Source organism: Gasterosteus aculeatus, chromosome 1 (assembly GCF_964276395.1).
Source record: "Gasterosteus aculeatus chromosome 1, fGasAcu3.hap1.1, whole genome shotgun sequence".
Taxonomy (NCBI): Eukaryota; Metazoa; Chordata; class Actinopteri; order Perciformes; family Gasterosteidae; genus Gasterosteus; species Gasterosteus aculeatus.
In genome coordinates this window covers 2,766,744-2,782,960 of record NC_135688.1, presented here as the reverse complement: position 1 = coordinate 2,782,960, position 16,217 = coordinate 2,766,744, and the positions used below count along the sequence as shown (strand labels likewise).

General features: G+C 43.3%; 3 protein-coding genes across 4 annotated transcripts; 1 reads left to right on the top strand and 2 right to left on the bottom strand.

The window, feature by feature from the left end:
- Window positions 1-1,873: 1,873 nt before the first annotated feature.
- On the bottom strand, window positions 1,874-5,119 carry LOC120829162 (histone H3.3A). Its single transcript, XM_040193041.2, has 4 exons — window positions 4,727-5,119; window positions 3,771-3,914; window positions 3,449-3,602; window positions 1,874-3,349 (listed from the first exon to the last, which is right to left on the bottom strand). The coding sequence occupies exons 2-4, from the start codon at window positions 3,896-3,898 to the stop codon at window positions 3,221-3,223; spliced, it is 411 nt and encodes a 136-aa protein (XP_040048975.1). The 5' UTR covers window positions 3,899-3,914; window positions 4,727-5,119; the 3' UTR covers window positions 1,874-3,220.
- Window positions 5,120-5,452: 333 nt separating this feature from the next.
- Window positions 5,453-8,203, bottom strand: LOC120829168 (histone H3.3A). 2 transcript variants are annotated; one of them, XM_040193055.2, is made up of 4 exons: window positions 8,063-8,203; window positions 6,994-7,131; window positions 6,423-6,576; window positions 5,453-6,323 (listed from the first exon to the last, which is right to left on the bottom strand). In XM_040193055.2, the coding sequence occupies exons 2-4, from the start codon at window positions 7,119-7,121 to the stop codon at window positions 6,195-6,197; spliced, it is 411 nt and encodes a 136-aa protein (XP_040048989.1). In that variant the 5' UTR covers window positions 7,122-7,131; window positions 8,063-8,203; the 3' UTR covers window positions 5,453-6,194. The 2 variants fall into 2 exon arrangements, with proteins under 2 accessions (XP_040048989.1, XP_040049000.1); XM_040193066.2 differs by lacking the exon at window positions 8,063-8,203 and adding an exon at window positions 7,236-7,381.
- nop53 (NOP53 ribosome biogenesis factor) lies at window positions 7,681-14,652 on the top strand. Its single transcript, XM_040193033.2, has 13 exons — window positions 7,681-8,426; window positions 8,708-8,987; window positions 10,010-10,080; window positions 10,223-10,328; window positions 10,676-10,878; window positions 11,811-11,866; window positions 11,963-12,058; window positions 12,233-12,334; window positions 12,429-12,590; window positions 13,100-13,275; window positions 13,770-13,836; window positions 14,230-14,306; window positions 14,440-14,652. The coding sequence occupies exons 2-13, from the start codon at window positions 8,782-8,784 to the stop codon at window positions 14,498-14,500; spliced, it is 1,383 nt and encodes a 460-aa protein (XP_040048967.2). The 5' UTR covers window positions 7,681-8,426; window positions 8,708-8,781; the 3' UTR covers window positions 14,501-14,652.
- The last annotated feature ends 1,565 nt before the right edge of the window (window positions 14,653-16,217 follow it).

Genomic DNA, 16,217 nt, shown 5'->3' with positions numbered 1-16,217 from the left:
GCTGAGCTGCATTTTTCTAATGAACAAAGCTAAAATGTATGGAAGAGAAACACAAACAGGGTTGTGTTGTAATCGTTAGCTTAGTGGAAAATATGAATGTTTTGATGCTCGGCTGCTGATGAGGAAACAACGGCCCGTTTACGCTCTTCTTCATTCAGAGTCTTTTTAGAACAATTAAAGCCTGACACTGTAGGTCACATATTACATAGACCAGGCCTTTCTTCAAGTGTTCAAATTATTACAAGACAATATATGTAGCAGCCAGAATCCAGTGATTCCAAGCCGAGGTGTTCATGTACTTTATGCTGAGATGTACAATAAAAATGTGTGAAGCTGATGTTTTTGTCTTTTAGCCGCGACAGTAAGCAATAAGCTACCAGCTACAAATTAGTAAAGGCGCCGTCCAAACGCTGTGGTAACACCTCTTCATGTTCGGATGGAGAATCCACAAGAACTAGTAACCATTAAAGCACAGGAATTAACACAGAAAGATAAACGTGCTGGGCTTGAAATGTCCAACGTTTGCTGTCATTTTAAGTGGTAGTTCACAGATATAAACTTCACAAACCATCCTGGGAAAAATAGGATCAATATACAATTTCTGCATCACTATTTATCAAAAAATATATAATTAAATAATTGAATATCTGGATATCTAAAATCATTTGAACTATCAATCCGAGGCAACAAAACACTGAGCTGTGATTCCTGAAATATACTGGGGCAGACAGCGCTGACCTTCACCCTGATGTTGTGATTGACAGTGGGCTTGTGTGTTTTCACATCTGTGTGTGTGTTCACATGTGTGTGTGTGTGTGTGTGTGTATGTGTGGAAACGCTGTTGCCTGAATGGTGCCCATTCAAAACAACAGGATTAAAAACTGGTGTTTGATTAGATGTTTGTTTGTGTGTTTCCTTGTAATGAGTATAGCGAAGGCCACGGTAACATGGGTAACTGTGTGTGTGTGTGTGTTTCATTGTAATGAATATGGCTGAAGGCTTCATCCACTTTAATCAAGGAAGTGGAAGGATGAAATGAAACACTGATGAGGGGAATGATGTTGAGCTGAAAAAGGATATTAATGGCAATGCAGGAGTCTCACCGCTGTGTGTGTGCTATCACTTGTGTGTGTTGTTTGTGTGTCTGTGTGTGTGTGAGAGAGAAAGTCACATAAAATGTTCCAAGGCTTTAATTGAGTAGAATTGCATCATCAGACAAAACATGTAATGATATGATTTTCTTTTAATTTAACAAGTAGTAATCATATTAGTAGGATAATCAATAATAAGTAGAGGTGACTGCAGTAGGATGAACATTTCATAATTCTGTCTCAATTCAATCTGAGTTTAATATCAGCAGCACAAGCGTCCCAGCGTGAGCATGAAGGAGTTCATGTCAACAGACGCGTTGCTCTACTGCCATCTAGCGGTGAAACGGAGCTCAGCGCCACAAAGAACCAAGACATTGTTAAGAATTCATATCACAAAAGATAAAAGCAGTATTTCATCGCCATCTGTCTATTTGGGAAAAGTTGTGTAGATTTGCAGCATTTCTTTGTAGTGACCTAAAATAAAATCCATGTTCATGGTTTTTGCCATCGTAGTTCCATTTAAAATGATTTTACACAGAAGTAGATCGTCGGCAAACTTGAAGCTTTATTTTGTTTTGAACTGTTTGAGGACTTGAGTTATTATTCTGCACCAAAACAGACAAGGAGGCGGCCTATTAATTTATTAACAATCAGTACTATCATTTTCTATTAACGGTATATATAGTTATATAGTCATAGTTTCATGCTTGTAATGCATTACTTTATATTATATATTAACATAATAATAAAAGTGGGTGTGATGAAAAAAATAAAAGCAAAAGTGTGTGTAACATCCATTTATTACCACCTTATATGACAAATCTGGAAAATACAAACATTGTTTAATTGAAACATCATCCTCAACATTTCAAAAAGAAATTCAAATTGAGTAAAAAAAAATTAAATTAAGTTAAAAGGGCGACAAGACGACCTGAGAAACGGCATACAAACGATCGACTGATCCGGAGAAATAAAATAGAAGCACAGGGGGACGTACACAGAAAACACCTGTATTATTTGTATCATGTAACAATGATTTAAAATACATGTTCACATTTTAATCAGCTAGTTTGCTTAAACAATACAATTAATTTTCCCACTTTGAGAGCCTTTTGGTTTTGAAGAAAATTACAAACCTGTTACCTGTTTTTTTTTTTTTTCTTTTTTAAATGAGCCACTACTAGAAAAATATCTCTGACACCGTACTTGAGCTCTCATGCTTCAGCTTTAAATAATGAGATAACATTTTGAACACCACGAAAACAGGTGGTTAAACTCTCCTGTGAATTAGGAAAAGAGCATCAAGAAGATCAAACTTTGGTGCCAAAACAAGTCAATAGCTTCACAAATCTGTTTTTGTGTTTATGTACTCAGTCAGTGTTTTAATCTGATTAATCCCCCCGTCTCCTCGTCATATAGTTTGAAGTGAAGAAAAAATTAAAACGTCCGCCAGACTTGTTTGAAAAAAAATAACCCTAACCTGATGAATGACAGTGATGATCAGTATGGTCTTCATAAATCAAGTTCTCCAAAGATGCTGATGGATGGTGTACATTATGCGATCAGAACCAAACCTCATGCAGACGCACACGGGGACAGAAAATACAGCATCGGCCGTCTGTAAAAGACACCAACACCATTTCTGAGCAAGGATCGAGAGCAGGAGGAGACGACCAGGTAAGTTCTTCTAGCACCCTGCTGCAGAAAGGAGACCAAAGTCTCCCAGCAGACTCATACCCGCCCTCTCCTCCTACCTGTCCCTCCCCAATTTGCATTACTCTAGTCTATGTGTGTTCCCTGTTCTATCCAGAAGTCATCTTCTCCTCCTCAGAGTCTGAGTAGAGTCAGTACAAACCAGGAGGCGTGTGCTTAAGGAGATCCCATCACCAAAGAGTCGGTACATGCACGAAAAAGAGAGTACCCTAGAAGTCTGCTGCCGAGAGCACTAAGAAAAACCACGACTATACACGTTATCCATAATATAATCAGTCTTCTTCTACACACTACTATCACAGGGAGGAGGGGGGGGGGGGGGGGGGGAGCGGGTGAGGTGCTGAGGGGAGGAGACAGATGGGTGAAGGAAGGGCGGGAAGGTGTGGAAACGGGGGGAAGACTGAGGAGAAGAGGGTTTAAGCGCGCTCCCCGCGGATGCGACGGGCCAGCTGGATGTCTTTGGGCATGATGGTGACACGCTTGGCGTGGATGGCGCACAAGTTGGTGTCCTCAAACAGACCCACCAGGTAGGCCTCGCTGGCCTCCTGCAGATGACAAGAGTCAAAACATAGATTATTTGTGGTTGGAATGATTAGAACATGTGATCGGTTAGTCATTTTTTATCCACGCTGAGCGGTACTGACCTGCAGAGCCCCGATGGCTGCGCTCTGGAAACGCAGATCGGTCTTGAAGTCCTGGGCGATTTCCCTCACCAGGCGCTGGAAGGGCAGCTTGCGGATCAGCAGCTCGGTGGACTTCTGGTAACGACGGATCTCACGCAGAGCCACGGTACCGGGCCTTAGCAAGACAAAAAACAATTAGAACAAGTGGAAAGCTCAACCTGGTTGTCGGTTGCTTCTCAAATAATCTGCATTTGGGTCCATCCACACACAGCAGGACACAGAAACATGTTCTGCGTCCTATTTTATATGATTTTATCCTGATAATTTTAAGGTTTTGTCTCACCTGTAGCGATGGGGCTTCTTGACACCCCCAGTGGAAGGGGCGCTCTTGCGGGCAGCCTTCGTGGCCAGCTGCTTACGTGGGGCTTTGCCTCCAGTGGACTTACGGGCGGTTTGCTTGGTACGAGCCATGACTACTAAAAATCACCTGGAAAAGAAGTGGAAAGAAAGAAAATAAATGGAGTTGGATTAACCTTTAAATCTACTTTAGATTTCTTATACTTTCTCCTATACTTGTATCACTGGGATTATTAACGGTTTAAAGTAAACATATATACATTTAAACATTATGTTGTACAGTTTCAAAAAAGGAACTGGCAACTTGAATTAAGTTAACTTTTTCGGGAAGTAAACACACATGACAATCCCTATCGCTGTCGGTCTGACAAGCGTCAGTCAAAGACGAGAAGCGGTTCTATTGGCTGTGAGGCCAGGGCGTATAAAAGAACATAACGTTTGGCCCAATCAGCGTCTCGAGTGGCCAGAGGCGGGACCTACAGCTGCCTTCCACTGTTTATAGCTCCGCCCACCCAGCTCTGATGATGGCGGCGGTTTGATGCGCAAACGGGATAAAGACCCAGGGCAGAAGAGCAAAGGAGTAGCGCGTTAACAACTTCGATTTGACAAATAACCGCAGTTCCAACGTATCCGAAAATACGAGAGCGACACACAAGACATGTCAAGGAACTCATAGATAGCCTTAGGAAAGCCGAACTGTGCCTAACGGCTGCGTAGAATCGAGCTGAACCGGCGCATAATTTGAAACCCAATTCCCCCTCATCTCAACGGCTGCAGAGAAGACCGCATTTCGCCGTCCTTTCGACAGCCGTGTTTGTTTGTTTGCCACACGACAAAATTGGGACTTTTTCACACTTAAATGCGTTTGAAAAATCAAAGAAAACACAACTTAAAAATTCAAAGTCCATTCGCAAGCCCCGTGGCGCATTTCGAGCGGCTTACCTGGGAGGAAAAGTGAGTAGAAGTCGTGAGAAATGTTTCGCTTGTGTCTATTTTCTTCTTCGTATCCACAATGGGAAGCAGCGTCCAGCGGGAAAATGGCCGCCGCGTCAGTCGTTTGTCCCACAATGCAACAGCGTCCAAAACAATAATATCAGTGGTCACTCTTAGCAGTTTCATATGCGATTATCGTAGTTAGTTTCTTTTTATTTATATTTAATAAAAAGTCAGTTTAATTTTGTGGGATCGCTAGAAATAGAAGAACAGGTGTGCTGCCGTTTTCTTTTTTACCCTTTTCTACTTTCAGCGGTGTGACCGTTCACCTTCAGACCGAAAGTTTGACGCTTCGGTTTAAAACGTTCGTCCTTTTGTCGTTAAAGGCAATTGTAAAGCGATAGAATAATTGAAGTTAAAAAATTAAATCTACATAATGAAATAACACGGAAGTGATGTTTTAATGTGTTATGTGTACTGCAATATTTTCTATATCTTTTACACCTGCATTTTCATGATTAATTCTGTCTAGAGTTGTTAAGCAACAATTAAATACGGTATCCGTAAAAATACCCCCAGACTCATTTACAATGAAATACTCATTATAAATGTAAATGTTTTAAATCTATGCACAAGAATGTATTGGTGCTGCAAAAAATATATTTTTGGAAAAGTTGCTTATTGATTATAATTATTACAGATATGAATATATTTTTAATTCAAACATACGGCTTATTTAACCACAAGAATTTGTTTATTATGTTTGTGAATTTTGAGTACAAATAGTTTGCTTTTTAAAAATGACCGAAAACATAAATCAAAAACACAGTAGAAAAAATAGGTTATCATATCAACCTGAGAGAGGAACAAAAAGTCAAAACACTACCCGGACATAACGTGGCTGAAAATCTAAATATGATCGCCGTAGGTCTGCTACATATACGCCGTTGATTCTGGCAAAAATGCAGTGTCATTACAACACAATGACGTTTCTGATTGACAACCAGAATAAAACTTTTGTATTTCCATACATTTAACACTAACAGTAGAAATACACCATTATTGTAAAAAAATGGGAAAAGAATTTACTACTTTTACAACAAATCTTTTAAAAATAAAATTCCATTTAATGTCCATCTAAAGATGACAATGTCATAATGAAATTTCCTATGTCAAATCACGCACTATTCTTGGCTTGTAAAAACACCGTATGCATGGAGATAACAAGTATACCTGTGAGCTAGCTAGTTAGGAGTGTAACTGATTCAAAAGTTCAAACATACAAGAAGATATCTCAAAGGGAACTGCTACTAGTAGCACCAAAGAAGACATGATCACACATTTTACGGTTATTACAATCATACGAGATATATATATATCTATATATAGATAGATCTATATATAGGACCTCAAACCAAACGACTATAGAGGGAGGACGGGGATGTAAAGAGTGGTGACGGGACGAAAGGAGAGCATTTTAAGCGCGCTCCCCGCGGATGCGGCGGGCCAGCTGGATGTCTTTGGGCATGATGGTGACACGCTTGGCGTGGATGGCGCACAAGTTGGTGTCCTCAAACAGACCCACCAGGTAGGCCTCGCTGGCCTCCTGCAGATGACAAGAGTCAAAACATAGATTATTTGTGGTTGGAATGATTAGAACATGTGATCGGTTAGTCATTTTTTATCCACGCTGAGCGGTACTGACCTGCAGAGCCCCGATGGCTGCGCTCTGGAAACGCAGATCGGTCTTGAAGTCCTGGGCGATTTCCCTCACCAGGCGCTGGAAGGGCAGCTTGCGGATCAGCAGCTCGGTGGACTTCTGGTAACGACGAATCTCACGCAGAGCCACGGTACCGGGCCTGGAGAACGACAGAAGAATTGTACACATGTAGAATTTAAGACGGGAGCAGCGTGATTGATTTCCTTTGGCACATGACATTACCCTCTTGGATTTCAACATATCAAGCTCGACTGTCATTTTCTACTATTCTGAGAGAAATCACAGAATAGAACTTCAACTCCGCTCAGGGGTTTTCCACAGAGTCCTGCATATAAAAGTACAAATACACTATATGCATAAACTCCTATGTTTTTTGACAAAGTTTGTTCCATGAGTAAAATTTTTAAAAAGTACAAATATGTCCCTGCAGGAGAACTACAAACTCAGTTGTTTTACTATATATCGACAATTAGAAAAAAAGGAGGAATACAACTGTAGCGTTCCCTTTTGTTGTTTATCTTTCCATCCCAAACCAAATAACTCCATGAGCCCTCACCTGTAGCGATGGGGCTTCTTGACACCCCCAGTGGAAGGGGCGCTCTTGCGGGCAGCCTTCGTGGCCAGCTGCTTACGTGGGGCTTTGCCTCCAGTGGACTTACGGGCGGTCTGCTTAGTACGGGCCATGACTACTCACCTGGAAGACAAAAGTTTGCTTTGGTGAGGCCACAACAAGGCAGTTTTATATACATGTGAATGAGATGAGCTCAATGGGTCAAGAAGTGAAGGGTAAAAATGTACTTTTTGATTTCCAATGTCATGGAACTATATATCAACATGGCGAAATTCTAGTTTTCAGTTAGCGTGGTTTGTAAGAGAACAGTCAGAGTCATGAGGCTCGGTCGTTGTTTTTTCGAATCAAAACCACGTTATGTAACGACTGTGTTTAAAAGGACGGCGAAAGCGTCGAATCATAGAAGAGCTCTTTATCACCTAAACCAATCACACTCTGTAAAACGAGCCCGAAAGGCGGGATGATACAAACCGTCCGACCAATTACAGCACGATTACGGCCCGTCAAACCCCGCCCTTTGCGCAACGAACGTGGGTTTGTTCGTTTCTATGCAGCGTGCTCCCCGGTTGGCCGAGAGGCTTGATTTTTTATTCAGAATGAGCTATTTCGAAGGAAAACCAGGCGACCCCGCCCACACTGGCTGCCCAGTGTCGGCAAACGAGCACACCCACAGATGATGGCTGGCTGCTGGCGAGAAGAATGCAAAGGGGAAGGAAAAAATCGTTGTAGCAAACGAAGACGGCGACGATATAAACGACGGAAGAGTACAAAATCCACGGTGTAAAAGTGGAATATACTTTTCGAAGATGACACTAGACATGTCAGGGAATCAATTGGTGGACAATATTTTGTCAGATGACCCTTCACTTTAGGCGCATTTCCGCGTCGAATTTGACCAGATCACAAGTGCTTTTTAGGTCCCCGAGCAGGAAGATAACAGCTCGACTGCCCTGCGTTTTATTCTTTACCAAAAATAAACGAAAAACACATCCATCCGACAACTATCGCAACGTTAAATGATAGATTGGAGTTTTAGTGAAAAGGTGACACTTACCTTTGGAAACTTAGTGACAGATTGCGGCTGAAAAAATGGGAACGTATTCTTGAGTCTCTAAAGCGTTGTTCTCGCTATTAAACGAAGGGACGAAAAAAAAGGAAAATGAACATAGGAGAGCAACAGGAGACACGTTTCCCATGATGCACTTGGAAGGAACATATAACATACATGCTGCAACATTGCAAACAATTCCACAACTAAGCTCACTCACAATTTAATGTTATTTTCAGTTTCAAATGAATCAATCATGATTATTGATATTTTGTTCCCTTCACATTATCAAAATAAGTTTTTTTAAAAGTATTCTATGCGGGAAAAATAAATTAACCAGATCACATTCATGCCTGAGGGAGAATAAAAAGTGAGTAATATTTCACGTTTTAGACTTGCTCATTATTCATGTCCATCATTTTAATTCTATACATTATATAATATATATATACACACTTATAATTTTTAAACAACACACCAGTCATATTTGTACTGAGCTATCGGGAAATTACAGTAAATAACCTTTCTTTGCTGCAAATACAGATTTGATCATAGCCGCATAAAATGAAAATATAGTCATGAAAATAACTCAAGTTTTACTATAACGTTAATTTACATGGATATGCTGCATTTACACTGTCTGTCCTGTAGGTGGCGCTTCCCGTCTCTCCACAGCTGTTAACACCAAAGAAGAAGAGGTTGTTTCTTCTTTCTTGTCCTCCAACATGGCGCCGTCCAGGAGGCTGAGACGCGTGGCGGCCTCACAGCCAGGTTTTCTCAACCTAAAGACAGATTCCGGTGGCGCGGCTTTGGCTGGCGGTCGGAGAAAACGTCTGAACAAGAACAAGAAAAAGAGCTGGAACAAACACAGCGACATAAACGACGTAGACGCGTTTTTGGAAGACGTCAGACTCCAGGAAAGGACCACGGGGTGAGTTGAGCTAACGTTAGCCGCTGCGTCGGAATACTGACAGTGTGGGCTCTTTTAGTAAAGCTTTAAACACGTCGACCGAAAGTTTTCTAACATTTTTATTTTGGTGGTTTACCCTGGTTTTCTAGTGTTGTTCGTCGTGTCAACGACTCACGTCTCTCTCACACACACACGCACACGTTGCCTTTATTTGGAGACTTTGGCCAGTCCTGATCTAATGGCGTCTTTTTGTCGTGCAAGCAATACGCACTGATTGAGGCATGATCTCAAAATGAGGTGACCAGGCCAAAGACAGTATGTATTAAATAATAAATAAACTAAAAATAGTAAGGGTTAGCCACCGCACTGGTGGCTGTTATGCTGTTTCACACGTGTTTTGTTGCCTTTCAATGAAAAACACTGTAGCGCCGAGTGTGAAAAGTGGCCGGAGGCAGGATCCTTTTTTTCAGCCCGACACAAGTGGATCTCAGTTGGTTTGTAGCGACTCATGCAAATTTAAAGTAAATGAGTATTTTCACGACCATGGTTCTGTCGTAAATGTTTTTTCTAACTTTATTGATAATTGAGCGGCTCTCCCGTTATAATGGTGGGGAAACGGTACTGGCTGCGGTCGGTTATCAAACAGTTGGCCAAACGACCCGTTTCAGGCTTCATAAGCAACTACAGAATCCCTTTGTCTTAATTTGTAAAGCCTCGCATTAAGACCTACATCACTTTATTTAAGACGCTGCGCTACTTGCAAGTCGCTGTGTTGTGCCTGATTCTCAATGAAGTTAGAAAAGACATTTACGGCAAAACCATGGTCGTGCAAATAGATCCTCATTTACATGGTATTTGCACGAGGAGGAGGAAGCGGGTTCACGTCACATGGCTACATAACCACTGAGATCTTCTTGTGCCGTTCAGGAAAAGGATTCTACCACTTTTCACTCTCGGCGTCACTCGAACAACATCTGCTGGTTCCGGATCCCAAATAGGATCAAATTGAAAGTACACAATATGACACCATTTTTGTATTCCAGCGGCCTGCTGTCTGAGAAGTCCGATGAGAGTTTATTCTTCCTGGATGCTGGACCACCAAAGGACCAAAGGGGTAAATACACAATTGCAGGGAAAAAACATTTCCACACTCCCTCATTTAGTCACGTTTCCAGAGTCGCAGCTGACCAGTCTGATGGTAGTTTGTCGTGTTTTTTATACACATGAATTCAAGTGTTTATTCTGTATTTCTCAAGTTTCACAACCCGCCGAGGAGCAGAAGAGGAGTAAAGGGAAGGCATGGCGACCTCTGAGGATAGACCTGATCCTGCAGCGAGACTCCCTCGTTCCAATACCAAAAGAGTAAGTATCTACCACAACGCCTCTGTGCTTTATCCAACTTCAGATCTGAAAGTTGATGTTTCTCAAAGACAATCTAAAAAAAAAAAAGCCATGCATTTGTTTTTAACGTGGAGGACTCTGTCCCGTGATGATCTCATCCTTGCGCTCCCAGTATTTCCTTCTTGGGAATGTGAAGTCAACACAAAAGGAGCTCAGGAAACTGTTGTGTAAACGGTGTCCTGGGATCTGAGGATACAAAAACCCACAACACAAATTATGTGGGGCCGAATCGAAGGACCCCGGTCTCGCCGCTCCTCGCCATCGTGTCTCCTGTGTCATCTCCTCATGTCCTCTCCCTCCTTCCTTAGCGTGTTGGCCTATCAGAAGCCAAATGCCAAGAAGCTCCGTCGCATTGCCGAGAAGGCCGCGCAGCTGTCAGCCAAAGGCGTGGTGACGCGGAGGCAGAAGCGGTTGTTGAACAGACCGCCGGTCAAGGAGAGGACCAAGAAGGCAGTGACGGAGGCCAACAACAACCCCAACAGAGACTACTACGACATGTGGAGAGAAGAGCGTGAGTGCTGTGTGTGTGTGTGTGCGAGCTTAGTGCTTGTGTGTCCAGTGATGATCACATCCTTGCGCTCCCAGTATTTCCTTTATGGGAATGTGAAGACTAACATGGAGCTCCGGTGGCCGTTGTGTAAATGGCCATCTGGGATCTGAGGACTCACACAAAGTAAAGACTTTATTTCAAGACGTAATGCTCTAAAGCCTAGTTTCTGCTTCTGCGTTTTCAGAGAGACGCAAGAGCCTCTTGCGTGTCTTTCCCACCTGCTTGTGTGCGTCGACCCAATTTTCTAGACTAGCGACGCAAGCCTCCCGCAGCGCACAAGGCTGCGATTGGTCTGCTAACGACGTCCTTTACGGAGTCTCACATTTCCGTTTTCATAGCCTGATACCGCCATTATTAAAACGAAGAATGTTTACGAGAGAACGGATCAGATTGAAGAGCTTTTGTCGGAAGAAATACGTAAATATGAGCACTTCTACAAGCCGCCATTGGCGGATGGCCTCTGATTCACGGAGGGAGATCACCACAAACGTCTGTTTGCCGGTCGAGGGGAACAACGTTGTGGAGGAAAATACAGGACAAATGTGTCCGCCATGAAAAGCAGCAGTGTCGATGCACGAGGCAATAAAGTCTATGATAAACAAATAAATAGACGTGACTCTCTAGGTCGTCTTCAGCAAAACACGTTACTCCACCTGTTCTGGAGGTGAATTGCTCTGCAACACGCACAAGACTTTTAGAACCATGAATTGAAACGCGTGCGTCGACACGACGGTGCGTAAAGGCGCAGGCGCAGAAACATGCGGCAGCCTTAAGGAGGGATGCAGATTTATCAATAAAACATTAGGTATTAGTCTGCTTTGCGTTCGAGTACTGATGATCTGTCTTTAATGTGCGTAAATGTTGATATTAAAATGTATATATCTTTATTTCAGCCAAAGGTACATCTGACCCCTGGTTCCTTCAACAAACGGGAAAGAAGCGAGTCCCTGTGAGAACAAATTTGTTTTTCGTAACTTGAATGTTTTTTTTTTTTTACTACAATGAATGAATGACTGATGGAATAACTTCCGTCCTGTTTTGTCAGCGTCCGGAGCGGATGAATGAGAAGCCATCGGTGCTTCCCGCGGTGGAGGTGATTGCTGCTGGAGGATCTTACAACCCAGAGTTCTTCTCCCATCAGGTACGTCGCGACTTACTGCTGCCGTCAAACGGGGCCGGCGTCTGTTTTATAGAACAAAGGACTGTTACTTGTTAACCAGTGTTGTTAATTATGAGTTGAGTGCAGATTTATTTGTGCCATTAAAACCACCCAAAACACCTATGTTGTGACCTCCTTCCCTCTCTATGAACACAGGCCTTGCTGCAGGAGGCCCACAACGTGGAGCTGAAGAGACAGAAGGAAGAAGACCGGATCGCCAAGCAGCTGGCTGTCAACAAAGAACACTTTGCAACAGAGGTGTGAACGATCAGCTCCTCCGTCATCCTCGGTTTACACTGCACACAGTTTGGATCTGTGTTTCGCTGACGTGTGTTTTTGTTCCTTCGGGCAGGAGACTGTCATGAAGGAGCAGGTGGAGGGCCTTGTGGAGGAGGAGGAGGCGGAGGAGGAGGAGGAGGCTGCTAGCGAGGAGGACGTGGCCGTCGGAGCCATCGTGATGGCAGAGAAAAAGACTGAGAGACAGAGGAGGAAGGAGAGGGTGGAAAAACTTAAGGTACTGCAACGATTTCAACTTTCACTTCACGAATGTCTTGGTTTAGAGGTTTCTACCATATTGGAAACATAATATTGGATTAACAGACACTGCAAGCTGACTGAAGCAAAAAATTGTATCCGGTCAATTCGTATTCTAGAAGAGAAGCTGTGAAACGATTAGTTGGATTTCTTCAGACGTTTTCTAATTATTTAGTGGTTTGAATGAACGAGGTCCAACCTGTGCTGGTTCTAGCATCTCAAATGTGATGTGAACCATTCAACACACACACAACCATAATATTTAGTATTGTGTCCAGAGGGTCTGGTTTCAAGATGCATAGTTCTAAGAAGTTTGCTGTGTACTGCATGCAGCAGTTTGTACTGTTTAAGGGTAGAATGTGGTTTAGAAAGGAGTCAATGTTGCAACTTGTGGAAGTTTCACACATAACAGCTTCCTCTTAAAGAGTTGCCATGTTACCGTTGCTGCACACGTCATCTCACCGACGTTTGTTCTTCTTTGCATCCCAGGTTCAACGGCGACAAGCCAACAGAGCAAAATCTGACAAGCGGCAGCAGCTCTTCCAGCTCAACTCCATTAAGAAAACCATCAAAGAGCGGGAGACAAACACCAAGGTCAAGCAGGAGCAACGCAAGAGCAACCAGGAGGCCGAGAAAGCTCAGCCCAGACGCCTCGGCAAACTCAAGTACGCACCCGGCACTCTACTTTTATCCCGCTCCGTTTGTTAAAGTCTAATCGACCCCCTTCTGGCTCCAAATGAACCGACTGCAGGTGTGAAATTCTTCATCACCACTAGAGGTCCTCGTATGAGGTTTAACTTTACTTACCTGTCTTTGCTCTAATGTGAACCTAAAAGCACCTTGGACCAACCTTTGTTTAGATCTATGTAAATTTGAGGTAAATTATAAAACAAAGTACGTCACAGCAACATTTGTGTTGTGTGTGGTTTCCAGACCTGTAGTAACCTTTGTGTATCACACCAATCACAAATTATGTTTTAAAATTGACTTGATGTTGAACCATCTTGTCCAGATGCGTTTCTGCTACAGTTTGTGGTTATAATGTTTGCCTGATTTTAAAATGTCACGTTTTGCTGTTTCAGCAACCCAAATGTATATTCTGCTGCTAATTAAAGCTGTGTATTTTCCCTGTGATGACACCATGCGGTTGCTTGTGCAGGTTCCAGCCTCAGGACATGGAGGTCCAGTTGAGCAACGAGCTGGCCGGCTCTCTGCGACAACTCAAGGTACCTCACTTGTGGGATTTTTTTTTTTGTTTTTTTTGTGTGTTTTCCCGCTCATCCGCTGTGGCCTCTGCCAGTGAGGACACAGTCTTTATCTGTAATGAGTTTTGGTTCATTTCAGTTGCTTGTTTTATCTTCAGCACCCTGTATTGTTCATTCTAAGCCTTTATCCTGCTCTGTAATACTGCAGCGACCCACTTTTCACCACAGGGGTCATTACACTTTCATGTGGAAAATTGTTCTTATCTCCTGCCATTATGCGTCTGAATAATACTTTATATCAGCCTTTTGTGGCACGAATGGGATTAAAACATATGTATAATTTGGTTGGGGATCAAATCGCGGCCAGTGGTCTCACATGGATTTGTCTCCCCTCTCGTGTCGCCGTGACTGCAGCCAGAGGGCAGCGTCCTCAAGGACCGCTTCAAGAGTCTGCAGAAGAGGAACCTGATCGAACCCAGAGAGCGAGCCAAGTAAGGAGCTCCGCCCCGCGCTTACATAACGCCTCCTCGCAGGCGCTCCCTCGTGGACCGATTCACACGGACGGGCTTGATTGATTGCTTTTATTTTATATTTATATAAATGTGCTTTTCCCCCTCTCCACAGGTTCAAGAGGGTTCTCAAGGTGAAGTATGTGGAGAAGAGGGCTTTCAGAGAGATCACTTAATGCAGACCCCCGGGAGCCGAACACAAGAAGCCGGGCAGCATTTTAAGGACACAAACGCTTCATAATGAAACCGTGTATATACAACCTCATACGACTGTTAATGAATATGTCACACCACTGAGATAAAGTGAAATGAAAAGGACCTGTTTCCACTTCTGGTGCACGTTTGATATTTCTGTGTGTGTTATGTAATGTAAAGGGGGTTTTTATTTCACAGCTGGGTCTGCAGAGGCCAAATGTCAGTGTGTCAGAACTCTGCTCATACATGAGTAAGACCATCGGCTTAATAACCCGGTCAGACGCATGAAATGTTCTGCTGCAGGGAGGTTGCTCAGGGTTGTGTCTCCTATGGGATGTTCCTCCATTCTATGAGTATTAGTTTCTTTCTGCAGTCAATTATCAGAACTTTTGGATACTGACCAATCGGTATCAGAAAAGGCCAAACTATTTGCATGTGAACGGGAGACCAACCGGAAGGAAACATGAGCAGCAGCAAGAACAATTACATTTGTGCATTAGTGGATTAAGTACAAGCTTAATCTACACACTGAGATCGTGGTACAACCTGCGTTTGTTGAGAGTTTCAGAGTTTTTATTTTTTCTCTGTATTTAAGCTGTTTCCGTTCTGCTTAAGATGTCATGACCCCCCCCCCCGGCCCCACCCTCTCCAGATTAAAACGTATTAACCAGTGATTAAAGTCGGAACAGGCAACAAAAAATGCTCATTTATAAACTATAATTAGATTATTTAATTGAATTTTTTTTTCATTATCTCACATGTAATAGAGAGAGACTGACATATTCCCACGAGCAAGTCGGCGTGTGATAATTGATTCGAACCGGCTGGTTTGAATCCATAATTGCCTCCCGTGTCGTGCTGGTATGAACAACGACATGCGTGTGTGTGTGTGTCTATACACACACACACACACACAATATCTCACACCCCTATGATGCCTGGAGCTACGCCAAAGCGTCTTATCCTTTAATCAGCATGAAAATAATCTTTTACCTGCACCCCCCCCCCTCCCCCCTCGTCTCAATCAGCCCCCCACAGACCTCTTATCAAAGCGAAAAACATGTGGAGAAACGGTTCCCGCCTCCCGGTTGTTGAGCAGCTTATCGATGATGTCATGCCGACTTCCTGCTGAGGGGTTAACCTGAAGACTCGTGAAGCCAGTTGTGTTTCTGCTCAGAGGCCCTTTGACACAGCGGTGGGGGGGGGCGCCGCCAATCCTTCATTCACTGATGGAGGCGCTATAGATGAAGAGTCAACGCATCACATGCTGTGTTGGTTTATCCTCTGGGGAACATGAATGTCTGGAGCGCTAAATGGCTCTCAGACCGCTGAGAACATTCAGGAATAATACAGACGTGATACATTTTTGTCTCCTGAAACCAAGTCACCCCGTGAGGATGTTGTGCGTTTCTTGTACGCGCTCGCCAGATGCAGGCGGTTTGTTTTTTCCTTTTTTCTCTTCTCGTGTGAGACGCCCTGCTGCCAGATTGTCTTGGCATGGGCTATGGGACGGATTATGTGTGTGTGTGCGGTCGCTCGTTACGTCCTTAAGAATAGATTACTATTCCTCCATTCGGAGGATCCGGGAGTGACGGATGAAGCCACTGAAACACTGGACTGCACTTGGGAGGAGAGGCTGCTGCAAATCGTCCCAAAATGCAACATAAACACATGAAATCTTTTTTTTTTTTTTTAAAC

What these genes read in the sequence shown, in the direction of transcription:
- LOC120829162 (XM_040193041.2), bottom strand. Translation starts at nt 3,898, where the DNA reads ATGGCTCGTACCAAGCAAACCGCCCGTAAGTCCACTGGAGGCAAAGCC. An exon ending in AAGAAGCCCCATCGCTACAG is followed by an intron (nt 3,603 to 3,770) that starts GTGAGACAAAAC and finishes TGTCTTGCTAAG; the next exon opens with GCCCGGTACCGTGGCTCTGC. An exon ending in CAGCCATCGGGGCTCTGCAG is followed by an intron (nt 3,350 to 3,448) that starts GTCAGTACCGCT and finishes TGTCATCTGCAG; the next exon opens with GAGGCCAGCGAGGCCTACCT.
- LOC120829168 (XM_040193055.2), bottom strand. Translation starts at nt 7,121, where the DNA reads ATGGCCCGTACTAAGCAGACCGCCCGTAAGTCCACTGGAGGCAAAGCC. An exon ending in AAGAAGCCCCATCGCTACAG is followed by an intron (nt 6,577 to 6,993) that starts GTGAGGGCTCAT and finishes GTCGTTCTCCAG; the next exon opens with GCCCGGTACCGTGGCTCTGC. An exon ending in CAGCCATCGGGGCTCTGCAG is followed by an intron (nt 6,324 to 6,422) that starts GTCAGTACCGCT and finishes TGTCATCTGCAG; the next exon opens with GAGGCCAGCGAGGCCTACCT.
- nop53 (XM_040193033.2), top strand. Translation starts at nt 8,782, where the DNA reads ATGGCGCCGTCCAGGAGGCTGAGACGCGTGGCGGCCTCACAGCCAGGT. An exon ending in CTCCAGGAAAGGACCACGGG is followed by an intron (nt 8,988 to 10,009) that starts GTGAGTTGAGCT and finishes TTTGTATTCCAG; the next exon opens with CGGCCTGCTGTCTGAGAAGT. An exon ending in CGGGAAAGAAGCGAGTCCCT is followed by an intron (nt 11,867 to 11,962) that starts GTGAGAACAAAT and finishes CTGTTTTGTCAG; the next exon opens with CGTCCGGAGCGGATGAATGA.